Below are 24,884 nucleotides of genomic sequence, written 5' to 3' on the forward strand. Positions count from 1 at the left end.
CTCTCTTAACATATATTATCCAAAGATTTATAAAAAGAGCTTCCTGCATTGCTGGTTTTTGTTTTTTGTTTGTTTTTTGAAAACAAACAAAACTTCCACTTTTTCCGCTGTGCTAAATTTGTTCCTGCCAAAATTGATATTTTATTTTGATTGAACCAAATTAAACTGGATATAGTGAGTTGCCCATGAAAGAAAAGTATCCTCATGATGGTGTTTGCTTTCATAACTTGTAGCCACCATTCGGTAATGCTGTTAGGGTGTCATAACACAAAAATAAATAAATATAAATCCATATAAAATTACATATACAAAAAAAAAAGAACAACAGCATAAACTCGGCAGAGTGGTTGAACCATCATTCACCAGTTAGGAGCACCAGGAACTGCCCCTATCCTGACTCAAACCTTTGTTCCATCTAACTCAATGTTTTCTTCACTGAGAGGAAGCCACTCTCCCTGGTTTCAGGCAGGAGTCTCTCCCAACTCTTCCTGGAGATACTGAGGGATTGAACCCAGGACTTTCTACATACACAAGAGATGCTCTGCCACTGAGCTATGGTTCTTCCCACAAAGTGCTGGAATGTCTGGAAAAATGAAAATGCCTTTAAGTAGGCACTGGGATGACAGTTTTAGCACTAGGCAAGCTTCCCTGGAGATGATGTTCCATGTGTGGCATCCACAAATGAGCAGGTCCTCTGTCCAGTCACCATCACTCACCTAAGTACAGGTATGGAGGGGGGAATCTGGAGGAGACACTCAGATGGTGAGCATAAAGTACAGGTTGGTTCATATGGTGGAAGGCTTTATAGGTAAGCACCAGCACTTTGAATTGTCCCCAGAGCAGACCAGTAGCCGGTGTTGCTGTTTCTAATTGACCATTCTAATCGACTCTGACATTTATTGTACACCCACCAATCAATCACCTTTGGCTTGGAACACATAACTTGTGTCCAGGCTTTCTCTTCGGATGTAAAGGCTACCATGAAAAGAGATGCTTGTTAACTTGCCCTACTTATTCCTGAATTTGCTGCTTCTGCAAAGTAATAAAATATTTACACCACCCTCAGCATGAAACTGTGTACCTATTAGTTTGGTCTTCACTGCTTATTAAGTACCCAGTAGACATCAGTAAACAATGGGGATCAGTTATTGTCACCATTAGCCTGCCTGAAATCATACACGTGCCACAAATTCTAGGCAATTCTAGGCAAAGACTGGTAATGTAGTCAGAGACTGTTTAAGCCATTCAGACTTATTGTTGTTCCAGTTAAATGACTAAAGCTCAAAGGGCTGCTTTTCTCAATTTTGTGAATGTGGGAGTGGAAGCAGGTTTTGGATATGTGTGTAGATCGAAATATACTCTTGCCCCCCAAAAGGTGTGTGGTCTGTTTACATTATGGAATGCATGCACCTTTAGATCTGAGCATTCCCAATGTTTGAAACTGAAATGTGATCATTTGCCCCAAAATTTGTACATTTGCTGCATTTATGTTCTGCTGAAAGGGCTTGGGATAAGGAATAATGGGAATTTCTTCTCTCTCCATGAGCAATAAAAATCTTTGTGAGTCCATGCCTCTTAAAACATTGAACTCTACTTTGTTTGTTCATTTAAATGTTCAGCCCACCCATCCTATGGCTTCATTCTTGCTTGTTTGCTTTGCAAAAGAGGCTGGATTCTGCAAGTGGAATCTGTTGTTCCAAATATGAACATTATTCTGCCTGCATTATTCAACCTGGAATTAGTTTTCTTGACACATAATTTAATTACTACATATGCATTCCTGGTGGCAAAATAGTGCAGCTTATAAGAACCAATAAAATGCAAATGCAATATTATACTGTTAAGTCTACAATTGTGATTTTTCATGTCTTTGCTGGCATATTTTTTGTGATCAGTAACTCTACTGAACTTGTACAGTGCCACATGGGCACCACTGAATGCTAGACTTGACCCAGAGTCCTGTAAAAAGAACTGCAGAGAGAGGACATTGATGTATAGCATTGATTTCATCCACATTTTTTCAGCAATGGAGGTATTCCATTGCCTTGCTTTGATGCAATTTGTAAACACATTATTGAAGGTAACTAAGTGAGAAATGTGCTGCCATGGGCCTTTCAAAATCTGAGTTGAATATACTTTGCAGGAGTGATGATCTCAGAGAACAAGTTTATGTATATACCCTCGCAGTCAGCTGTTGTGCAGCAATGTACCCAGATGCAAATCGAATTGAAGCTTAGAGAAGATATTTATAACCCTGGATCCTTAAATTTAGAGCATATGACTGTAACACAATCTCAGTTTGCTTTTATTGTGTGCACAGTCTGATTCCTTATAACTTTGGAAAGTGGGTGTATTTGAAGATGCTAGATTCTGCCCTCAACAATTTTATCGCCAAATTCACTCGTGCTCTGTTCGCGGGCTTCCCTTTGACATCTGGTTGACCGCTGTGAGAACAGGTAGCTGGACTAGACGGGCCACTGGCTTGATCCAGCACATTCTTCTTAAGTTCTTGTACAAGTTGATGTAAGGAGAGAGCTAATTCTATGGTTCTTTCCTACCTGACCACCAACTGACCAGGAGTAGCAACATGGGCAAGCGACTCCCGCGTGGCTGGTTGTGTTTGTACTGGAGTGAGTTTCAAAAGGGTGCAGAAGGTGTAGTAACCTATGTGCCCTCTAGCTGTAGTAAAAAAATTGTTAGGCATGGCATAAAATCCATCAAGTGCATGTACTAGAAACAAGCTTATTCTCTATATCCAGGTGGACCATAGTAAAAATGTAATATTTGTCCCATGAGCTGATCAACCACATGCCTGAACTTCAGAGCTGACCTGTTGGCTGTACTGCTCATCTAGGAATCTTTGGTCCCATTCACACATGCTTTTGGCGGCGGCGAAGCCACTTTTCCATGTTGCAATTCCAATGCAGTTATCTGGCAGGAAAGACTCATGCAAATGACTTCACCCATGCCAGGCATCTAGCTGTTTTAAGAATAGCAGGAGTTGTGTGGCTGATGATGTGAACCCTGAAAGATTTGCCTTACAGGCCATCAGATGGGAGGTCAGAACCTGATCCCTGCCCAGTCAGAACCTGATCCATAGAGCAATGCTGGCAGGCTCACAGTATGGGTGGAATCTACACACATAATTTTTTTATTTAAAAAAATGCTGTGAAAATACTCTTTTAAAAACGTTTTGAAAAATGCATTGAATTTTGCATAGCTCACTGTTGCCATCTAGTGTCACATTTGTACATTGCACTTCACAACACATTTAAAACGTTTTATTTGCAGCTGTATAGCTGAGTCGATGGTCAGAATAGTTATTTAGGCACAGCCAAGGGAATCCATCTGAGAATGGGAGCAGAAGAAAGGACCTCTTAACTGGCACTAGGCTACATAAAAGCAGAAACAGAAAAAAGACATCTGCAGGGCTAAAGGAACACATGAGTGCACAACTTTGGCAAAGGTGTAACCCTTGCCCAGAATATTTTTCTGTAGGCAGTAGGATCACAATTACCCAATCAGAGGAGCTGCGATTGAAAGCATTCAAACATGGTAAATCACGAAATGTGTGTTTGATTTCCTTCTCTCTCTTTTTACCCATATGATTGAATGCAAATATATACCCTTGTTTATGTAGACTTGTAACAGACAGGGAGCTGTTGCCAGTCAGCTGTTACTGCGGCACTGCAAAAGCTAAATGGAATATTAAAGCAATTTAATTTCCTCTTAGGAATTGACTTCTGCTCTCAGCAGTCATGGTTGCTGTTGAAACAGGGGGTGGGGGAGATCAATAAGCACCTGCTGTTCTGCAATCTATAAAATAATCACATTAAGGTTTACTGGAGACACATACAGGATGCAAGGGTGCATTGCTGGTTTACTCCAGTACAGCTAAAATTGTATATTCGTTCAGTAAACAAACAATGCTACAGATTGTAAAATTCCAAGCTTTGTTTCTCATAGTGAAGTACTTAATGCATGAGCAAAAAGTCTCCAGAAATGTCAGCCAATATCATTCATTTTCAAAACAATTTAACCAAACTCCTATTAAAATGGAGCCACAAAGAAAAAAATTCTTTGTTGTCATTGGGAAATGTTGGGTCCCCCCCCCAAAAAAATATGGTTGTTCTGGAACATAAAACTGCACAGGGATGTTTTAAATAAAATGATACAAATTAAAATGTTGTTTGCATGCCAATTTATAACAAAGCACAGAGCATTTCCAGGCATAACAGCATATATATTGCATTGTGTTTTGTAGTTTTACATTTTTAAGCTCCGCCGTGGTTCCTGTACATTTCCTCACTCTCTGTCTCCCCACACAACACCTCCCTGTCATCTTGCCATCACCTTAAGACAAACATAAAGGCATAAATAGAGGCCTGTGGGATCAAGATAAGTGTGGATCAGGTGGCTTTGACTCAATCAACTTTCTTCCCCGTCCATATCCCCCTCTCATGATATTAGTATCCATTGCCATCCAATGAAGGGGAAGATGGAAAGATTCATACAAGAGAAAGTTCTTTTTCACACAGCTCATAGTTCAGCTATATAATTCTTTCCCACAATATGTAGCGATGGCCACCAACTTGGGTGGATTTAAAAGAAGGTTGGTCAACTTCATCAGATGATAAGACTATAAATGACTAGTCATCACAATGGCTATGTTATTCCTCCATTGTTGGAGAAGGCTGAATTTCCCACGTTCAGTGGGGTAGGACTTCACAGCCATTCATAGTCTCTTCATACTTTCCTAATGGTTAGGGGAAGCAGTACAAATTACACAGTACAATAGATACAAATGTGGTTTATTTGCATACTTTTCCATATAACAGAATTCAATTTGTCTCCTTTTATAAATAACAATAATAATAATAATAACTGATGATGTGTTTAAGCTACTCTACCTCTTTGCTGATCTTAATGACATTTCTATATAAATAACATTTTGCATTTTAATTGGTTTTTCAGATAAGTAAACAGCAGCTCCAAACCGTCAAGGATCGCTTCCAAGCCTTCCTCAATGGAGAAACTCAGATTGTAGCAGATGAAGCTTTCATGAACGCCGTCCAGAGCTATTATGAGGTAAGAACACTAGAGTGGCAATTCCAGTTCTCAGGATCTAAAGGGGCAGAAGCTGTCCCCATGTGCACAGAACAGTGGCGTAGCATGGGTTGTCAGCACCCGGGGCAAGACAAGTAATTTGCGCCCCCTAACCCTAACCCCCAGATGTTGCGCCCGGTACAGCCAGGCCCCCCTGCACCCCCCACGCTACGCCACTGGCACAGAATGGACCAATCCGAGGCTGGGATGGTAGAATCTGTCCATTTCCATTTCATTCAGGTTTTTTCCATTTTTTCCAGTCCTAAATTTAGGTTGCCATTCTTTCACATTGGTTTGCTGTGTGTGTAGCCGCCTCCCCACTACGTCACCCTCCAACTCACAGAGTGCACTATTTCCACAATGCGATTAACATTGTGAGAAGGGACAAACAACTCAATAGGGCTTCTCGCCATGTGACCTGCTCTCTCAGGAACTACAAGTCCCAGAGTTCTTTCTTCCTGCTTGTATTTCTTTTGCACATGTGGGAAGAGCAGTTAGGGTGCAGCAGGACGAAGGAACAGGCACCATCATAATTGGTACACATACAGTACATCCCAGAGACAGAAGGAGCCTGTGCTGCTGCCATGATATAGGCCCGGGGACACAGATGTGAAGATAGGTCTCTGGCCTCCAGAGTGCATAGAACAACTTAATCTCCAGCAACAGGAATTATTCATAGTTGCACAAACGTAAAGAGACAGAATTTGTTGAAATGTTTTCCAATAAATGTTAATCCAATATTAAAACTAAAACAACTTTGTGTTTTTAATCCTACTTTGAAGCAGACAGTTGACTTGTCCAACATTCCCAACCTGGTACCTACCAGATGTTTTGGAGTGGAGCCCCCATCACTCATTCTGGATGGGGCTGATGCAAGAAGTAGTCCAAAACCTCTTGTGGGCACTGGGTTGGAGACGGCAAGCTGTGGGTCCAAACATGTCCCTAAACTATATATTTCCACGAATTGTTTTCTACAAGTACTAGGCAACTTTGTCCGGCTCTGTAAATGCCATCACCTTTCACCATGCTCAAAGAAGATTCCAGGCTTTATGCCTCGGCTTGTTAGTAAACTGTACCCTGTTCTTTTGTCATGTCACCCTGAGATCCCAAACCAAATCAGGGTTCGTTGTGACAGTGGGCCACCAGGAACCAAAGTGAGTCTCAACTAACAAGTCCCATTACTTTCAATGGGAGTTTGTAGCAACTAATAGAAGGCGGATTGGGCCTGTTGTCTTCCATGAAATTATTGCAGTTTGTGTAAAAAGCACGATTACAATTTCTGCAGCTCAGGTAGCATAGATCATCACAGCATGGATGTGTTGTTGTTTAGTCGTTTAGTCATGTCCGACTCTTCGTGACCCCATGGACCAGAGCACGCCAGGCACTCCTGTCTTCCACTGCCTCCCGCAGTTTGGTCAAACTCATGTTGGTAGCTTCGAGAACACTGTCCAACCATCTCGTCCTCTGTCGTCCCCTTCTCCTTGTGCCCTCCATCTTTCCCAACATCAGGGTCTCTTCCAGGGAGTCTTCTCTTCTCATGAGGTGGCCAAAGTATTGGAGCCTCAGCTTCAGGATCTGTCCTTCCAGTGAGCACTCAGATTTCCATAAGAATGGATAGGTTTGATCTTCTTGCAGTCCATGGGACTGTCAAGAGTCTCTTCCAGCACCATAATTCAAAAGCATCAATTCTTCGGCGATCAGCCTTCTTTATGGTCCAGCTCTCACATCCATACACCACTACTGGGAAAACCATGGACAGCATGGATGTAGGGAGCAGGTAACCAGGGATATTAGGCCTCTGCCTGAGATGCGGCTGCCAGTCAGATGGAGCAGGAGTCGAACCGGGTACAACCTGTTCCTAACAACTGCAGCTGTTCAGAGGTAGCCGAACTGCTGTCCGTGAGTTCTATTGAGAGCCAGTGTGGTGTAGTGGTTAAGAGCGGTAGTCTCGTAATCTGGGGAACCGGGTTCGCGTCTCCGCTCCTCCACATGCAGCTGCTGGGTGACCTTGGGTCAGTCACACTTCTTTGAAGTCTCTCAGCCCCACTCACCTCACAGAGTGTTTGTTGTGGGGGAGGAAGGGAAAGGAGAATGTTAGCCGCTTTGAGACTCCTTAAAGGGAGTGAAAGGCGGGATATCAAATCCAAACTCTTCTTCTTCTTCTTCTTCTTCAAATCCAGAAAAGGTCATGGAACCCATACTTGGCCCTGCACTGGGTTTATTTTTGTCTGACAGTGGAGACTCAAACTGTTTTGACCAGGGCTTTCAGTGGGCTGACCCAGAGAATGAATTTGGAGGATTGTGGCATATTATAGCGCACAGAAATATTAAGACCTGGCCTAGGGCCTGCGCTTTTCACAACATGGTGCTGAAGCGGTCTATTGATTTTTTCTATTATTAAAAAGGAGAAGCGCCAGTTAATTGGGTCCTTCTAAGAGGCCTAGCCTAAGGACACTGGCTTTGACAATTCTGGCATGGCAGGAAAGAGGTTTATTAAGTGGTCTGCTTCAAAACCGAGCAATTTTCAGATGGTCCATGAAAGAAAGAAAAACGTTTGAGAACCTCTGCAGTAGCATGTTTCTTTTTTCCTAACTTTGAGAAAGAAGAGTTTAGATGGCTTTAAAATGGGATTTGACAAACTCACGTAGGATATGTTTTAAACAACTATTGTTGTTGATGATGATGATGATGATAATTTATTACTTATACCCCACCCATCTGACTGGATTCCCTCAGCCACTCTGGACGGCTTCCAACAGAAAATAAAAAACATAACCAAACATCGAAAAATTCCTGATACAACGATGCCTATATGGAATCTTTTTGGTTAGAAGCAGTGTGTCTCTGTGTTCTGTTTCTACATTCCAAGGCAGTGTAGATCTATGTACTGTTTCTATGTTCAGAGGTAACGTAGCTCTGAAAATCAATTGCTGAGGGGCAACAGTTGGGAAGGGTTATTGCCTTTAGGCTATTCTTTTAAGCTTCCAAGAGGCATCTGATTAGCTCCTGTGGGAAACGAGATGCGGGACAAGGTGGGCCTTTGGTCTGATTCAGCAGAACACTTCTTACTCACCTAACTCTTTATGACAGTTTGTGTGTGTGTGTGTGTGTGTGTGTGTGTGTGCACGCCTAAAGGCTCAAGTCATCACACCACTTATTTTGGAATAGCTTTCAGTGGGCTCACCCAGAGAATTAATTTGGAGGATTGTGGCATATTATAGTGCACAGAAATATTAACTAACAATTCATCTGAGTAAGTTTACATTGCCTCAGGGGCTTGGTTTTTTTGGGGGGGGGTGTTTTCTAAGCAACAAACAAGTGGGAAGGTTATAAAAAGACTAATGCGGAACTGAGGGAGTACTTATCCTACAGTATTCAGTCATTAGATTATTTTGTGTCATTTTTCTCATTCCAGAGGTCATAAATTTCAATTAGGGAGTGCTATTTTCCAATTATATAATATCTTTGTTAAAAGAATCAATATTTTGGCAGTTAATTAGGTTTTTTTAGAAATAAGTCTTCTGCGTACTAATTAATCTCTGCGACCGATCATCACGGCATCTATAACTGTTTACAAGTTGTCAGATAGCTCACTTGACATCTCTATATACTTGTTGAGTTCAGTTCGCATGAATGAATAATAATCAGGGAATGAAAACACCATATTTTGGGTATACAACATCCATATGCATTAACATTTGCTTTCATATTTTACATGCAAGCTTCCTTTACGTGTCAGGGGGCCAACTTTGCAGATTCATGTTTTCCTAACTAGAATTTCTACATACACAGCAAACCAAATGCTAGAGTTAGTGAGTATCTGCTGCTGAAAAACCACTTAGGAACATAGGAAGTTGGACCATTGTGGAATTGGACCATTGAACCATCTGGACCAGTATTTGTTTATTTAGAAAAGTTATAGACTGCTAGCAATAAAAGGAAGGTGCATTAAATGGAGTCATATCACTGGTCCATCTAACTCTGTCTTATCTGCACTGACTGGCAGTAGCTCTCCAAGACATCACCTCCATTGCATGCTAAAGGCATCTGGTCCTTCCTGCATGTGGTGATGGTTGTTTTCTTCAAGCAGTAACCAGCACAACCAACTGGTACGCTTAACATGATTTGATTCTTGCATATTCCTGCTGCTGGTGATGGTGGGGGTTTTTTTGCATGTGTGCCTCCTTGCTCACGAAGAGCAGGCTGTATCAAGATGCTCCTGATAGCAAAGTCACTCCCAAACCACTTCCATCTCCTTCTCCAGGAAATATGAAAGATGCCATCTTGCTCAGAGTGTCAGGAGGGGACTTGAAACATTCTTCTGCTTCAAGTTTGCAAGGCTAGAGTGAGAATCCTCATGCTTCCTTTCTTCCTTTTGTACTCATGCAGTCTGTTATCCTTTTTTATGGAAGTGTCTCTTCCTCCAAGACACGTGGAGAGCATTATAAGCTTTTAGTGCTTTTCCAAGCTCGAGATACTCAATGCAGAAAACTGCTGTGTCCTCGGGTCATCCTTCAGTCCCTTAATTATTGAACATTTGCAGATACACCCCTCTGCCGGCCTAGCTTCTTCACAGTGTACTGCATTCATTCCATCCTTGACGCCATTAAGAAAGCAATGCTTTACGCCTTCCAGGCTGCCAGCAGCCCTCCCTGTTCTGTCAAATTGAGAGAAATGCCTTCTTGTTTCTGATGGGGCGCCATTACCGCCTTGACCCATTTTCCCTTTTCTTTCTTTTAGTCGAAATAAGATCATCTCACGGGCACCCTGCTTTGCCTCTCTTCTTCTCTTATGCATCTGCTTTGTTTTAGATTTGCTGATCTAAATGGAAGGGCATCTCAGTTGCAAAAAGCTCCGAAAACTGAGTAAACTGTGAGGCAGAGCAGAATTGGGCCATAATGGCTGTGTCCTGCCTCTCCTATGCTTTTGAATGCTGAGAATCACAAGTGGGGAAAAAACTGTTGCCCATAGGTCCTACTTGTGCGTTTTCCATGGACATCTGGTTTGCCATTGTGAGAAAAGGATGTTCTTATGTTTTTGTCCATGCTTGTTGTGGAAGCACAAGTTATCTTCAATACTTTTTGAGAGTCCCCCCCCACTGCTGCAAGTGGCTAGAAGCTCCAGAATTAGCTCTGGCTCCCTTTGCAGGAGAGAGCACTGGAGACGTTTGCTTTCTTTTCAAGAGTCTCAGCAGAGCAAGCGGGGAATGCTTCAGGCTTGTGAGGGACACCAGGCAGAGCCAGGAACAAAATGGTAGCTTTGGGGGAGAGCCCAATGCAAAATGGTGACTCAAAGGGGTGGGTGCAAGCATACTGAAATGAGCTGCATATCCAATTACAAGTGCATCTGAGTTACTACGGATCCTGGATTCTTTCACCAAATTCTAAAACTGGCCCCTGGAGCTGCTGAAGTGGACCACTGGAGCTGTGCAATAATAATATACAATAATAATTTATTATTTATACCCTGCCCATCTGGCTGGGTTTCCCCAGCCACTCTGGGTGGCTTCCAACGGAATATTAAAATACAATAGTCTATCAAACAATAAAAGCTTCCCTAAACAGGGCTGCCTTCAGATGTCTTCTAAAAGTCTGGTAGTTGTTCTTCTCTTTGACATCTGGTGGGAGGGCGTTCCACAGGGCGGGGGCCACTACCGAGAAGGCCCTCTGCCTGGTTCCCTGCAAGGCAGCCAAATGATGCTCATGTTTCACAAGTGAACACATGTGCTAATAGAAAAACCAACAGTCTAACCTTGCATTTAACAAGTCATCTGCTGGTCACCATAGGATTCCAGGCCGGTGAATGAGGAGGCTGGCCGAGGAGGGACGGATCTCTCCATTCCTCCTTTGCCCATTGGCTTGGTTCCCATTCCTCATCATTCTGTTTGATAAGAGGGTTTTTATTCCTATATTGTAACTAGCCTGCTAAGAGGCTAGTATCCTGAATAACAGAGGGATTCCTCTCTACTAGCCTCTTAGCAGGCTAGTAAAACAAAACCAAAACCAACGCCCTTCAGACTACTAATCCTTTTGGACTTTTTTGAAGACTGGCTGGTGGTCCTTCATGGTGAGCTTTCAGGAGTTCCAGCCCTTCCACTTCATCTCGACCCCCCCTGGGGTGTCCTGCCTTCAGAGAAAGGATATGTGTCATGTTTTATTCCCTGTGTGGACGATTCTATCTTCGAGGTGGACATTTCTCTTTCATCTTTTCATCTTTTTTTTCATACCTTTGCCAGAAAGAGGTCACTGTTGACAGGTGGCTCCTAGGGAAAGAAAAAATGTCATCTTCCCCTGTTCTTCCCCAGAGCGGCTGTCACAGTGTCAAATGGCTTTCATCCCCTGCGTCTGACCTCTGCTTTGTACTCCATCTGTCTGCATAGAGTGATGAAAAGAGACCCTCAGAATAGCGTGAGGCACAGATTGCTTTTCTTACACTCGACTCTACATAGCAACAAGGTTTGATCTGTGGCCGGTTCTCAAATAGCATCCTGTCACTCACTGGCATCTCCTTCTCCTTTAATTAAAGTGTGGCCACAATGCTCCTAGCAGGCCACAATGTATTGGAAAGTTGTTATGTGAGAAGGTGAGAGGTGGATTTTCTCATCCCGGTTTGTCTGATAATGGCGTTAGGTCAATTGCTTAGGTAATATGTTCTCCTTAGAAGACATTCTGTTGTTTCTGTCAAGCTAAAAGGCATGAGGACACAGAATAATTTCGTTTATTGAAATGGCCTAGTTCTTGAAACTGTTTGGGTAAACAGAAGTTCAGAAAAACAGGACCCCAGAAAGGGAAAAAATAAATATTAAGGAGTGGGGGTCATGTTCTAGAATGATAGAATTGTATAGTGGGAAGGGATCCCAAGAACCATCTAGTCCAACCTCCTACAATACAGGAATCACAACTAATAAAGGAATCCCAGCCTCTGGCCATCTGTCAGGGATTCTTTAGTTGTGATTCCTTCATTGCAGGAACTAAGCAGGTGGCATATTATTAAACCACTGTGGTATGATAGCCAATTCACTTTCATGCCTTGCAGACTATTGGCAAGGGTGGCAAAAAAGGGAAACTGATAAGTGCGGTTTAGATTGCTGCCTGACAATATTGGGTCGTTCAATGGTCTGACTTTTTTGCTGAATGAACATGGGTACATGGGACAGTCTCCCAGCACAGGCACATACAGCAAAATGAATGGATGGATGTGCAGTTTATAAGTGACAAGATATGTGATTTACACACTTTCCCCTACACTGAAAGACTTTCGTTGTCAGGCATTTGTCATGTTTGAATTGCCCCTGAGAGAGAAAGAGAATAGCAGAGCCTGAATCTGATTATGTAGTGACTTTTATCAAAATCTGTGTTCAGCTTAAAATGTCATTCCATTTCCTGATGGTTGCTTACATGGCTGCCAAAGTTCTCGTTGGGAAGAAAAATATGTCCTTTTTTCTTGTTTCTTTTTTTTTAAAAAAGAAAAGGTTTGCAAAGAATAGATACTGTGTACTCAGTGCTATTTTTCTAGGGAAAAGAGGTGCCGGAACTCACAGTGAACACCTCCCTTGTTCTCCCTTGTTCTTTCATAATGGCAATGGTGCCCACCTGAAAAAAAGTCATGGCTTACTATTCCAGTTCATTGGGTCTAGCTTTAAACACAGGGTGGAATGCTATATTCCTTGACTACTGTCTAGTGCGTACTGTCCAGTGCATAAGCCACTAGACAGTATTTCCTAATGTGATTTGCTTCCAGTCATTTCACAGCCAGCATGCTCTGAAACAGCCAGGAGGGGAATCGAGATTACATTTTATTCTATTGTTTTACTTGCAGGTGTTTCTGAAAAGTGACCGTGTTGCCAGAATGGTTCAGAGTGGTGGTTTCTCGGCCAACGACTCTCGGGAAGTCTTCAAGAAACATATTGAAAAGAGGGTCCGAAGTCTCCCCGAGATCGATGGCCTCAGCAAGGAGACTGTTCTGAGTTCCTGGATGGCAAAATTTGATGCGATCTATCGCGGTGAAGAGGATCCTCGCAAAGCACAAGCCAGGATGACCGCAAGTGCTGCTTCGGAGCTGATTCTCAGCAAGGAACAACTGTATGAGATGTTCCAGAACATCTTGGGTATCAAGAAATTTGAACACCAGCTTCTGTACAATGCGTGTCAGGTAAGACTCCCTGTTTTCCAGGAGAATACCAGCTGTTTGTATATGAGTGTACCCGTGTGGATTTCTACTCTTACTATGGCATTGGCCTGTACATTGGTTTAATTTTCAGGAGAATAACAAGGACGCCTTTCAACGGTGATGATTCATGGGTGCTTCCCACAGGCTTTATTTTGCATGTATTCTTGTGGGAGGATATTGAGTGTGACAACTTACATGCCGTCTCATCAGCATTGCTACTAAACTCTGACTCCGAAGCTGGCTTGTACGCTATCTGTTCACTCTTGTCTAGCTGCCTAAGAGATGGGATGCGCTCCGCCGTGCTGTACATCAAGAGGATGGTGCTGTTAGAGGAAGGGCTTTCAGGAATAGCTGTTTGCAGAACTAATTTTGTATAACATCAGCAGTGCGTACAGAGGTGACAGCCTCTGGCCAGAGGGCTTTGACAGCCTCTGTTGAGCAGCAAGCCAGGCACAGGGCCAGGCACCAGGGTCTGACAATGAGTAGTGGTGATCAGGCAGAGGACAGTCAGATGGGAAAGGAGGAGCCAGGGAGGTGAAGCTAGGGTGGAATTTGATCATCAGTCACCCAGCATGCAGCTCTTCATGGCGGACTCAGAAAAGGAGAGTGAAGCCACTTTGTGATGAACTGAGAGGAGAAAGCTGTGCTTGCCATGGGGAGCCCACATTGCAAAGAACACAGAAATGTCAATATAAGAAGGAAGCAAAAGGATGGCTGATCTTCCTCCTACCTCCCTGCATGTTGACAGTTTTGTTGAAAATGAATTGTGGCATTGAGAGTCTCCTTCTGCGACCCGTCCCTATTTCAGTGAAATTTGCATTAAGCCTTTTTATTAGTATCCTTTCTTGTTGGAATCTCTTGTTCTGCAAATACCCACTTTCTGGCTGATCTCTACGGGTGTGTTTTTGTGGTAGCATTTTTCCAGTGGGCTGTTGGTAGAGCTATTGCGGTGGGTGCAGGCATCTCCCACTGGCATTTGGTGCCAAAACTCAACTGTGAATATTCCAGGACTAAATGGTGATGGAAGGGGCAGTGTGTGGGCAAATATTATCTTTTTTTAGTGAAGTGCAGAACCCTTCATCTGCCCTTCTTCTCTATAGTCTCTTAATCTCTGCAAGGGAGTAGCCACAGTATTTTTCCACATGAAAAGTATTTAAATTAAAATAGAACTGAGGAGGCTTGCATAAGTGAAAGAATTAGATGAGAGCCTGCATGGTATGGGTAGTTAGAGCATTGGACCAGGACCAGGGTTCAAATCTCTCCTCAGCTATGAAGCTCACTGGGCCAGTCGTTATCTCTGAGCCCAACTTGCCTCCCAGGTTGTTGTGAAAATAAAATGGGGAGCGGCCATCTTGAGCTTGGAGAATGTAACAAAATAAATAAAGCTGAAGAGTTGCGGCATGAGAGTTGCGGCAAGGGTAAAAGGTACATGTGAGCAAAATTTGTGCCACATAGACTAGAGTCCCCATGTTGCAGGCTGTTAGCTTGCAGTGGTCTGCAGTGTATTTGTGTAAAAAAATAAGTTTAGAAATCATATAGCATCTAACACAGTGCATTTAAATTGCTTCAACAGGTGGAAAAAACATTAAGTGATCTGGCAAGATCCTCAGCAATTTTAAAATGGGACAAAATAAGTTTGGGAACAGGTTGTTGTTATTGTTTAGTCGCGTCTGACTCTTTGTGACCCCATGGACCAGAGCACGCCAGGCACTCCTGTCTTCCACTGCCTCCCACAGTTTGGTCAAACTCATGCGCAGCCTTTCAGAGGTTATTGGACTGCAATTCCTACCACCTTTGAACATTGACCATGTTGGCTGGGAATGATAGGAGTTGGTCTAAAACATATGGAGGGCACCAGTTGAGAATGGCTATTTTAAGGATTTTTGTGGGGAGGAGGGCAGGAAGAGTGAAGAGAACCTGATAGGTTAGCCATTGACTCTCCTAGTTCCGTCCCATCAAGTTCATGCAATGTCATGATTGATATACTAAGGCATTACTCTTCAGCCTCTGTCCCCAGATGTTGTTGAACTATGGCTATATCATCCCTGACCATTGGCTAAGCTGTCTGGGGATGATGGGTTTTATAGTCCCACAGCACCTCAGGAGACAAGGCTGAAGAACTAAAGGAGAATGATATGATTCTGATATATCACTTTTTAGCCTAATATTCATTGACTGTTCCTTTTTATATGAGCATGCTTACAGATTTCCCTTCTTCTTCTTTTTGTCCTCCAAATTCACAGCAGTGCATCTCTTTTTTTAGAGCAAATTCAGTCATTTGGTACTTTCCTTTTCAGATTTACATATTCATTCCCAGGAGACGAGGATTATATTTGTTTCATGAATAGATTAATTTCCTCGCTTTTTTTCATCTCTCTCTTCCTCAAAGTCAAAAAAGAGAGAAATATTCCACAGTTCAAAAGAACACAGTGGGCATTGCCGTTCTGATTAATAACCCTGCTGCCCAGCCAAGGAGAGAATAAAGGAGAGAATTAGGGAAATGAAGAGGCAGAAGGATAACTTCAAAGGGATTGCTAATTCTGGGTTTACTCCATCACAGCTGCAGTCTCCTGCCTGGGAGCTGGGCTTGCACACCATTCTGTCTCCTGCCCTACATCTTTTTTTTAAAAAAAATGCCCACACCTCAGGCTGTGCTGGCTGCTTGCATTATCGTGTGACAACTGGGGACAGATCACATAGTAAGAGCAAAAATGTGAAATATTGGTGCTGGGAGCAAAAGGATCCTGAGTCTCTGGGGATAAGGATAGACAATCAATGCGATAACTAGGTTACAGCAGCATGGGGAAGTCTACATGTCCTTGAAGATCCCATTAATGCTAGCCACCATAGTCTCTCTCCTGCCAGTCGGACACAACTACTGTGTCGCTTCCAGATGGGCATACCATTTAAGAATCATGGAACTGTAGTAGGGAAGGGGGCCCACCCTCCCTGCAATGTAGCAATCTCAGCTAAAGCATCCATGACAGATGGCCATACAACCTCTACTATAAACATTTTGCTACAGTCGTCAGAATGTGGTGGACTCTCATTCACCGGAGGTTTTTAAAGAGAGATTTGATGGCCATTTGCCAGGGATTCTTTAGTTGTGATTCCTGCATTGTAGGGGGTTAGACTAGATGTCCCTTTGGTACCCTTCCAACTCTAGAATTCTATGATTCTGATATAGTTTAGTGGTACAGGATATGCATACATTCATGCATGCAGAAAGCGTCAGGTCCAACCCTTGGCATATCCAGTTAGTAGGTGAGGTCTTTTATAGAATCCCTAAAAGAAAAACTGGGGGGGGGGGTAAGAAAAGGTTATTTTATACATTTTTTTCAGTTCGTTGTATATCATTTCCCAAAACTCTTTTACTACCTTACATGTCCACCACATATGAGAAAAGGTGCCTTCTTTTTCCTTACATTTCCAGCAACACGGCAGTGCTGGTTGGTGCGAAGGCAGCCTCCAGTAGGAATGCACACAACTTGAATTAACTATTGTGGGAAATCTTGGCTGAGCTAAAGGGGCTGGAGAGGAGCAAAACAGCTATGATCTCCTTCCCATGAGCCTGCATGTTTGCTCTAAGACATCGTTTGGCTTAGCATGACATGCAAACATGGCCATTATCAAGTTGATATGTATGTAGAAGTACAATTCCAAAGAGGTGGAGAGGAAGCCCCAGATTGGGGGTAGGTGGAGGATAGAGATTACATCAAAAACTGTATGACAATTGGTCTCTAAGATGGAGTCTTATCATTATACCAGCAGAAAACACTGTTCCATTGATGCCGTTCCTCTGTTCAGCTCTCTTTCAAATCTTTGCTTCCTGCCTTCTGTAAAGGCCACACTTTAAAATCCCTTTTACGAAACAACATTTGCTCCATGGGTCTCTTATTGTCAGAAAGGACTGGGGGAAGCTCATTAGGTAACCTGCCTGGCAAGACTCTCCCTGTGGGCTGAGTTCACCCATGCGCCGAGTGTAAAATCTCTGCAGCTGGTTTTAATGCTTGGGTGATGCAGTGCCTGGCTTTATTTATGTTCTTTTATTGCTCATTAAACCAGCAAACCTACAATTAATTAGGGATTTGTTAGAAGTACGTATTTCAGTGAGAACGCAAACACTTAACACAAGGATTACTTTGCTATTTTTAATATGTGTATGATAAGGATGATAATTAACAGAGATTCTCTGGGGGGAGAGCATCTTATATAAGCCATCTCTTTGGAAGAAAATAAAGCAGAGCTCCAAGCTTTAGCCCTATCGGGAAGGGTTTAGCTATTTCATGAGGGTTTTTGTGTATGTGAATCGGTATATGTGGAGATTAAAATGATAATACCCAAGAAAAGCTGGACGCTGTGATTACAATTTGCCGTGACCAATGCTTGGCCTAGACCTTTCCCTCCCCCCACCCCTCATTAGATCTCTCAGTAGGTTTATTTTCATCTCCTTCAATTCATTTCCTGCACTGCTTCCTGAAGCTACTGATGAAAATATTTTTTAAAAAGAAAAGAAAAAAATCTAAGGACCCAGAGGTACTTCAGAGCTGTTTTCCAGCCAGGCTCTGGGTATGATTTATATGTGATAAGTACAGAGTCATGAAACAGCTAAGGAACTGAGCAGAAATAATAATAGTAATGCTACTACTATTACTACTACTACTACTACTACTAATAATAATAATAATAATAATATGTTGCACAGAATGATTAGATAAGAGCCTCTTAAATATCAATATAAACTGAAACTACCAGCAGATCAAAATGCAGAAATATAGTAGAGACAACCAAAAACCACCAACCAGATATGCAAGTATGCAGTTATAAATTGCAATTATTATTACTACTACTACCACTCTCACATTTGCTGCTATCTCCCCAAATTAAGTTCACACTGAAAGCAGGGGGGTTGCACACACTCCACCCCTCACCAGGGAGCAACCTCAATCAGTTCTCCCCACACCTAATAATAATAATAATAATAATAATAATAATAATAAATTTTCTTTATATCCTGCCCTCCCCAGCCGAAGCTGGGCTCAGGGCAGCTAACAACAATCAAATAATCCAACATTCTAAAAACATTTCATTATAAAAATTAATTAAAATCAAATTAATGGCAACCGTTAAGCAAAATTATGTGCAGATTGCCAGAGGAGGGAGTCAGGCTGCGCCCTGACCAAAGGCCTGGTGGAACAGCTCTGTCTTGCAGGCCCTGCGGAAAGATGTCAAGTCCTGCAGGGACCTTGTCTCTTGTGACAGAGCGTTCCACCAGGTTGGAGCCGCAGCCGAAAAAGCCCTGGCTCTAGTTGAGGCCAGCCTAACCTCTCTGTGGCCTGGGACCTTCAGGATGTTTTTATCTGAAGACCGTAAGTTCCTCTGTGGGGCATACCAGGAGAGGTGGTCCCGTAGGTACGAGGCTCCTAGGCCGTATAGGGCTTTAAAGGTTAAAACCAGCACCTTAAACCTGATCCTGTACTCCACCGGGAGCCAGTGAAGCTGGTATAGCACCGGGTGAATGTGATCTCGCAGCGAAGACCCCGTAAGGAGTCTCGCTGTGGCATTCTGCACCTGCTGGAGTTTCTGGGTCAGTCTCAAGGGCAGCCCCACGTAGAGCGAGTTACAACAATCCAGTCTGGAGGTGACCGTCGCGTGGATCACAGTGGCTAGGTCAGGGCGAGAGAGGTAAGGAGCCAACTGCTTAGCTTGGCGGAGATGAACCTCAGCCCAATAATACCCATAAAAACAATGTGCACTATTTAATAAGTAAAGAAATGCATGCAGCTACCACCCTGAAATGTGCAAAGATTCATTGTGAGAACCTGGTTGGTTAAGGAAGGATCAGTAAGGTGTTGGTTAGCTAGTGGTAGCAAGTGATGTAAGGACAGCACTTTGGTGGCTCAGGAGATGATTTGCGGAGGGTGGACTTGTGGGGGGGAGGAAATGAGGATGACCAAGGAGCCTTGATTGGCTAGAAAGGAGAAACAGTACAATCAGAACCAAAGGTGTCAATACAGAAGTGCAATGTGGGGAGAAGAGTATTCTGAGTCACTTTGAAACCAGCCACAGGAACTTGGTAAAATTTCTATTAGGAGACCCCCAATCATAGCTGTCAACTTTCAGATTTGAAAATAAGGGATCAGCAGCCTCGAAAATAAGGGATCAGCAGCCTCACCTGTCCCGGGGACAGTCTATGGGATAGCTAACAATCCGGGATAGCAGCGGGAAGCGGCGCTGGAATAAGGGAATTTCCCACAAAAAAGGGAAGGTTGACAGCTATGCTCCCAATGGGTGCTGAGACAATGTATTGGCACTAAAAGGCTGCTGGCTTCCATACCAGGGGTTAAAATGAAAAGCAGACCAATGGCATATGCTCTTAAATTTGCAACACCAACCAACAAAAACAAAAAGCTGCTTAATATAATCAGTATAAAGATTCTGTGATGAAGTTACCTTACACTCAAAAGTAGAGGAAGCAGTGAAGCCTTTTACTAGCGGTTTGATGCAATACATAATATGCTTTCTGGAAGAACGCTCGTCTTATTTTGACTTTCGCTTGCACAATTTATCCATGCTGGTGTTAGAAAGCCATATACTTTTCTCTGTTGGAATGCCATAATTTTCTACACAACTCCTGGTATAATGCTGTGATTGCAACTAATCAGTCAATCACTCATGCTCAGATAAGCATACTTTGGATTTTCATTTTTCTTCTTCAAAATGATTCTGCAGTTATATAAGCTTTGGAGTACGGCTGAGTGTGAGGTTTTGCACTAAGGTGATGAGCATGTCTTTCAGCGTCCATATTGACAAAAAGCTGGGTGAATTACAAAGTTCAGGTTCTGGGATTAGCAAACGAGCATTCACGGTGTTGTTGTTTCAATTGCTTCCAAAAGCATTTCAGCAAAGCCCTTATGTGCATTTAGCATTAGCACATCCAGGACTTTGGTGCCAAGTGATTAATTACAAAAGCAGACCTTTCCTCAGAGAGGTTCAAGGAGACAGTTCCTCTCTTCTCCCACCTCCCATATTGCTTTTCTTCTGTGCCTTGTAGTGAAATGTTGCAGCATCATTATTTACATGAACTTCCACTTAGCAAGTGCCTTTTATCTAGGCACTGTGCATTGCATTTACGGTTGAGGCAAAGTTTTGTTATGCTCAAAGCAAGGCATATTATGCAGCAGTGAATTGAATCACCAGAGGTCACAGTTTGATGCAAGGTGAGAGCCAGAAATAGACTCTGGCCTTCTGGTCTCTTCTAATCCTATTCTCTCTTGCATTGCCACTCTCACAGTTTATTTCAGGTGAGCTTAAAAAAATTGTTGCAGGCTTTCCATGGCACCTGAATGATGTCAAAGCAGAAAGCATGGGCGCTCATTTATATCTGATTTTGGAGATGCTCTGAGTCTGCCTAGGCAGGCAGCCAGGATTATGAATGGAAGCAGAGAATGTCATCTGTCAGATCGATATCCATGAGAACAGACACATGTTGCTGCATTCTTGCAATTCCAAGCTCACCTAGATGCTCATATTGACATGCATAAAATGGAAAAAGAAATTCGAATCCCAATTATCTAATTCCAAGTATGTAAGGTGAACCTTGCATGACTTTGTGGATGGAGACTGTCAAAGTCTATCAAGGTGCTGTGCGTTTCCCAATGGTAGACGTGCGCATGCAAATTTGCAGTGTGACCAGAATTGAAAAGCGGTTAAAGAAGGATACTGTAGAGCTGGAAATGATCAGGTGGCTGGAGCAGCTGCCTATGTGGACAGGATACAATGACTGGGGCTTTTTAGCTTAGAAGAAAGATGAATAATGGGGGGAAATATGATAGAGCAGAGGTGCCTAGCCTGTGACCCTCCATATATGGCTAGTCGACCATCCATGTGAAAGAAGTGTATAGAATTATGCATGATGCAAAGAAAGTGGCTAGTCAGAACTGGGGAATCATAATAATAAAATAATAATAATAATAATAATAATAATAATAATAATAATAATAATAATTTATTTATATCCCCCCCTCTCCAGCCGAAGCCAGGCTCAGAGTGGCTAACAACAATAAAATTAACACGACATTCTAAAATCAATTCATTTTAAAATCAGTTCAATTCAATTCTTTAGCAGTTCCTGAAAATCACAAGTGGGGGGGGGGAGAATGCTGTTGTGCTCACATCCTGTTTACATGTTTCCCATAGGCATCTGCTTGGCCACTGTGAGAATAGAATGCTGGACTGGATGGGACTTGGGGCTGAGAGCCAGTGTGGTGTAGTGGTTAAGAGCGGTAGTCTTGTAGTCTGGTGAACCGGGTTCGCATCTCCGCTCCTCCACATGCAGCTGCTGGGTGACCTTGGGCCAGTCACACTTCTCTGAAGTCTCTCAGCTTCACTCACCTCACAGAGTGTTTGTTCTGGGGGAGGAAGGGAAAGGAGAATGTTAGCCGCTTTGAGACTCCTTTGGGTAGTGATAAAGCAGGATATCAAATTTCTCTCTCATAATACTGCAACCCAGTGTCATCTGATGATGCTGAATGTTGGGAGATTCGGGCCAGACATATCGCATAGTTAAACTATGGAATTTGGTCCCACAAGAGTTAGTGATGGATGCTTTCCAAGATGATTAGACAAATCTATACAGGATAGTGGCTATGTCCTACCTCCAGAGTTGGAGGCAGTATGTCTCTGAATACCAGTTGCTGGGAATTACATGTGGGCAGAGTGCTGTTGCACTCGGGTCCTGCCTTTGTGATTCCAAAAGGCATCCGCCTGGCCACTGAAAAAATAGGACTTCTGGAGAAGGTGGGCCGCTGACCTGATCCAGCAGTTCCCTTCTTACTTTCTTACTGAATGTGTGCTGTGCTCCGCACCAAATGAGACTTGTGCTTTTCCAGCCCCTGCAGAGAACCCACCAGTGGATACTATCTGCTACTGGTGATGTTATTTTTCAAAGACTCTTTTACCTGCCATTTCTTCTCTGTGATGCTCTGTGACCATCCAACTTATCTTCAAGCTCATTTAGAACTGCTCAACCTCTGATCTCCTGCTGGCACATGCAACAACACCTGACATTTGGCTCATTGCCATCCAACCACAATATCTCAGTCCTGTTGCGTGTGAGCAGTCTGCCCAGCTCATCTACAGCACTGGCACACTCACAGATGACCATGCTTAGGGCAATGGGTAGACCTTATTAGTACCAAGATAGAAATGCATGAGTCCAACAGTTCGTCCGTACCCAGAGTTCTATTGTCTATCCCTGGGTGATGTTCCTTGCTACATCATCTATTTTTAAAATATCTGCTCAACAAGGATTGGAGCCAAGGAGGACATCCTCATTATCTGTGGTGGGGAAAGGAACTGCCTGTGACTAATATAATTCTTCCAGATGGAATTTCTGCATCAACTCCACAATCTCCTGGTGAACACTGAGGCATGGGCAGAAAATCAGGTTAATTATAAGGAAATGAATGGGTGGAATTCACTTTTCCACGAAAGACAGAAGATAAACAGTTGGAAGAACAGGATGTAGAGAGGAAAAGAACTGTGCTGTGACAGTGGAAAAGGCTGGTTCACTCTGTTGACAACAGGTGTCAATTGGGTCTCTTGTGGTGGTACTGATTGATGCCTGCAGAGTCTCTCTGGCAGCTGTGCCATGTCTCATTAGCTCTGCCCTGATTGTAAAGATGTAGGAGGGGCTTATTGTTCTGTTCACTTCTTAGATTGACAAGGCTGTGCAGAGAAGAACATTTTAGAGAGAAAGACCAAGAGAGATGTGGGCATTTGTTGTTCTCTGAGTCAACAGCGAAACCAAGAGCTGTTGCCCTAAGTATATGTACTAGGAAGTGGTGTTCCCTGGTTGTAAAGATGTAGGAAGGGCTTATTGTTCTGTTCACGTCTTGAACTGACAAGGTTGTACAGGGAGAAAATTTCAGAGAGAAAGATCAGGAGAGAAGTGGGCGTTTGTTGCTTGCTGAGTCAACGGTGGTGAAACCAAAAGCTGTTATCTTATGCATATGTACAGTGGTACCTCAGGTTAAGTACTTAATTCGTTCTGGAGGTCCGTACTTAACCTGAAACTGTTCTTAACCTGAAGCACCACTTTAGCTAATGGGGCCTCCTGCTGCTGCCGCACTGCCAGAGCCCGATTTCTGTTCTCATCCTGAAGCAAAGTTCTTAACCTGAAGCACTATTTCTGGGTTAGCGGAGTCTGTAACCTGAAGCGTATGTAACCTGAAGCGTATGTAACCTGAGGTACCACTGTACTAGGATGGAAGTCACATTAAGCTCATTTGGGTTTACTTGTGGGAAGAGGCTGAAAATCCCTTTCAAGGGGTTAATTTTAGCTCAGGAACAATGCACATACGATTTCATCTAGGGATATTGGAAAATACCATTAGAAATGGAAATAGGAAACAAAATTGATGCAATTTAAAAGCTCATTGGGGGTCAGGGACGCAAATCATGCAAGCAAATACCAGTGGCATTCACTGCCATTTTGTTTGTGTTTAGCCCACAGACGTTATGTAAATAATTATATTGTTTTCTGCATTGTTTTTTTATGTTTCCCTTCCATTGCAATGCATTGAAATTAATTACATAATTAATTCTGTTGGTTCTGGCTGTAGCAAATAGCAAGATGAACAACATAGGTTTTAGCAGAAGCTGAACTGCAGTGGAATGGAAAAAGCACTGGTGATAACCTACAAAGGATTAGACAAAAATTGTTGACTCCTTACATGTCTAGCTGTTTCTAACTGCTGACCCTCCATGGTGGGAGATTCTTGGTCCAGCAGAGACGTCCATCAACAAAACTGGGAGGCAGTTCTCAGACGTTCTTCCTCCTCCCACAGTTCCTGCCATGTCACCTCCCACATTGTTCCTTAGTGGTTGCTAGTGTAGGGAGCAGCAGGTGGTAAGGGAAATTAACAAAAATTGCCTCCCTCCCAGTTATGTTGATCAATGCCTCCACTGTGTTAGTGGAGGGATGCCAACTGTGTACAACCCACAGATCCTGCTTGGAAGAAGATTTTTACTCGGATTGCTCTACCGATGAATAATTAAGTCACAGTTATCACAGTTTGTTCCACTATATTCCTAGGGAGGGCTTTAGCGAATAGAGATGTGGAATCGTTTCCAAAAGGATTTTTAAAAACAGCCATGCCACCATAATGCCAATGCAGCATAATATGATTCCACATAATGTAACGGAAAATGATCCACTATCTCTCTGAGATGATGCCAAGCTAAAGAAATTGGTGTGATCAAAAGGGGGTTTAAAAGAACGAAGGGTAAAAATGCAGAAATATCAGGCTTTCTATTGCCAACCCCCCCCCCCCCCACAAAAACCAACAACCCAGAAACTTCCCAAACTCACAGAGTTTAATCAGTTTAAAACAGGGAAATAACTTTTGTGCAAAACGATTTTCAATCCATTCGTTGTCGGGCTGGAATCACTACCAATCAATGTGACTAAATGATGTCTCAATCACAAGTGGCTAAAAAGAGGTAGACTTAATCAAAGCTCACAGCCCTGGCTGTATCACTTACTGTACTTTCCCAGTCTCTTCCATTGGCATTTCTCCATAGGCATAAATTCTTTTATCCCCCAG

General features: G+C 43.0%; 1 protein-coding gene across 22 annotated transcripts in view; it reads left to right on the plus strand.

Moving 5' to 3' along the window:
- CADPS (calcium dependent secretion activator) overlaps positions 1-24,884 on the plus strand; it is a 340,568-nt gene that overhangs the window by 65,758 nt on the left and 249,926 nt on the right. For all 22 annotated transcript variants that reach the window (XM_053378320.1, XM_053378321.1, XM_053378327.1 and 19 more), the window contains exons 2-3: positions 4,975-5,088; positions 12,925-13,257. In XM_053378320.1, coding sequence (XP_053234295.1) covers positions 4,975-5,088; positions 12,925-13,257 — 447 coding nt within the window. The remainder of the gene's footprint in view (positions 1-4,974; positions 5,089-12,924; positions 13,258-24,884) is intronic.

The sequence above is a fragment of the Podarcis raffonei genome, chromosome 2 (genome assembly GCF_027172205.1).
Source record: "Podarcis raffonei isolate rPodRaf1 chromosome 2, rPodRaf1.pri, whole genome shotgun sequence".
Taxonomy (NCBI): Eukaryota; Metazoa; Chordata; class Lepidosauria; order Squamata; family Lacertidae; genus Podarcis; species Podarcis raffonei.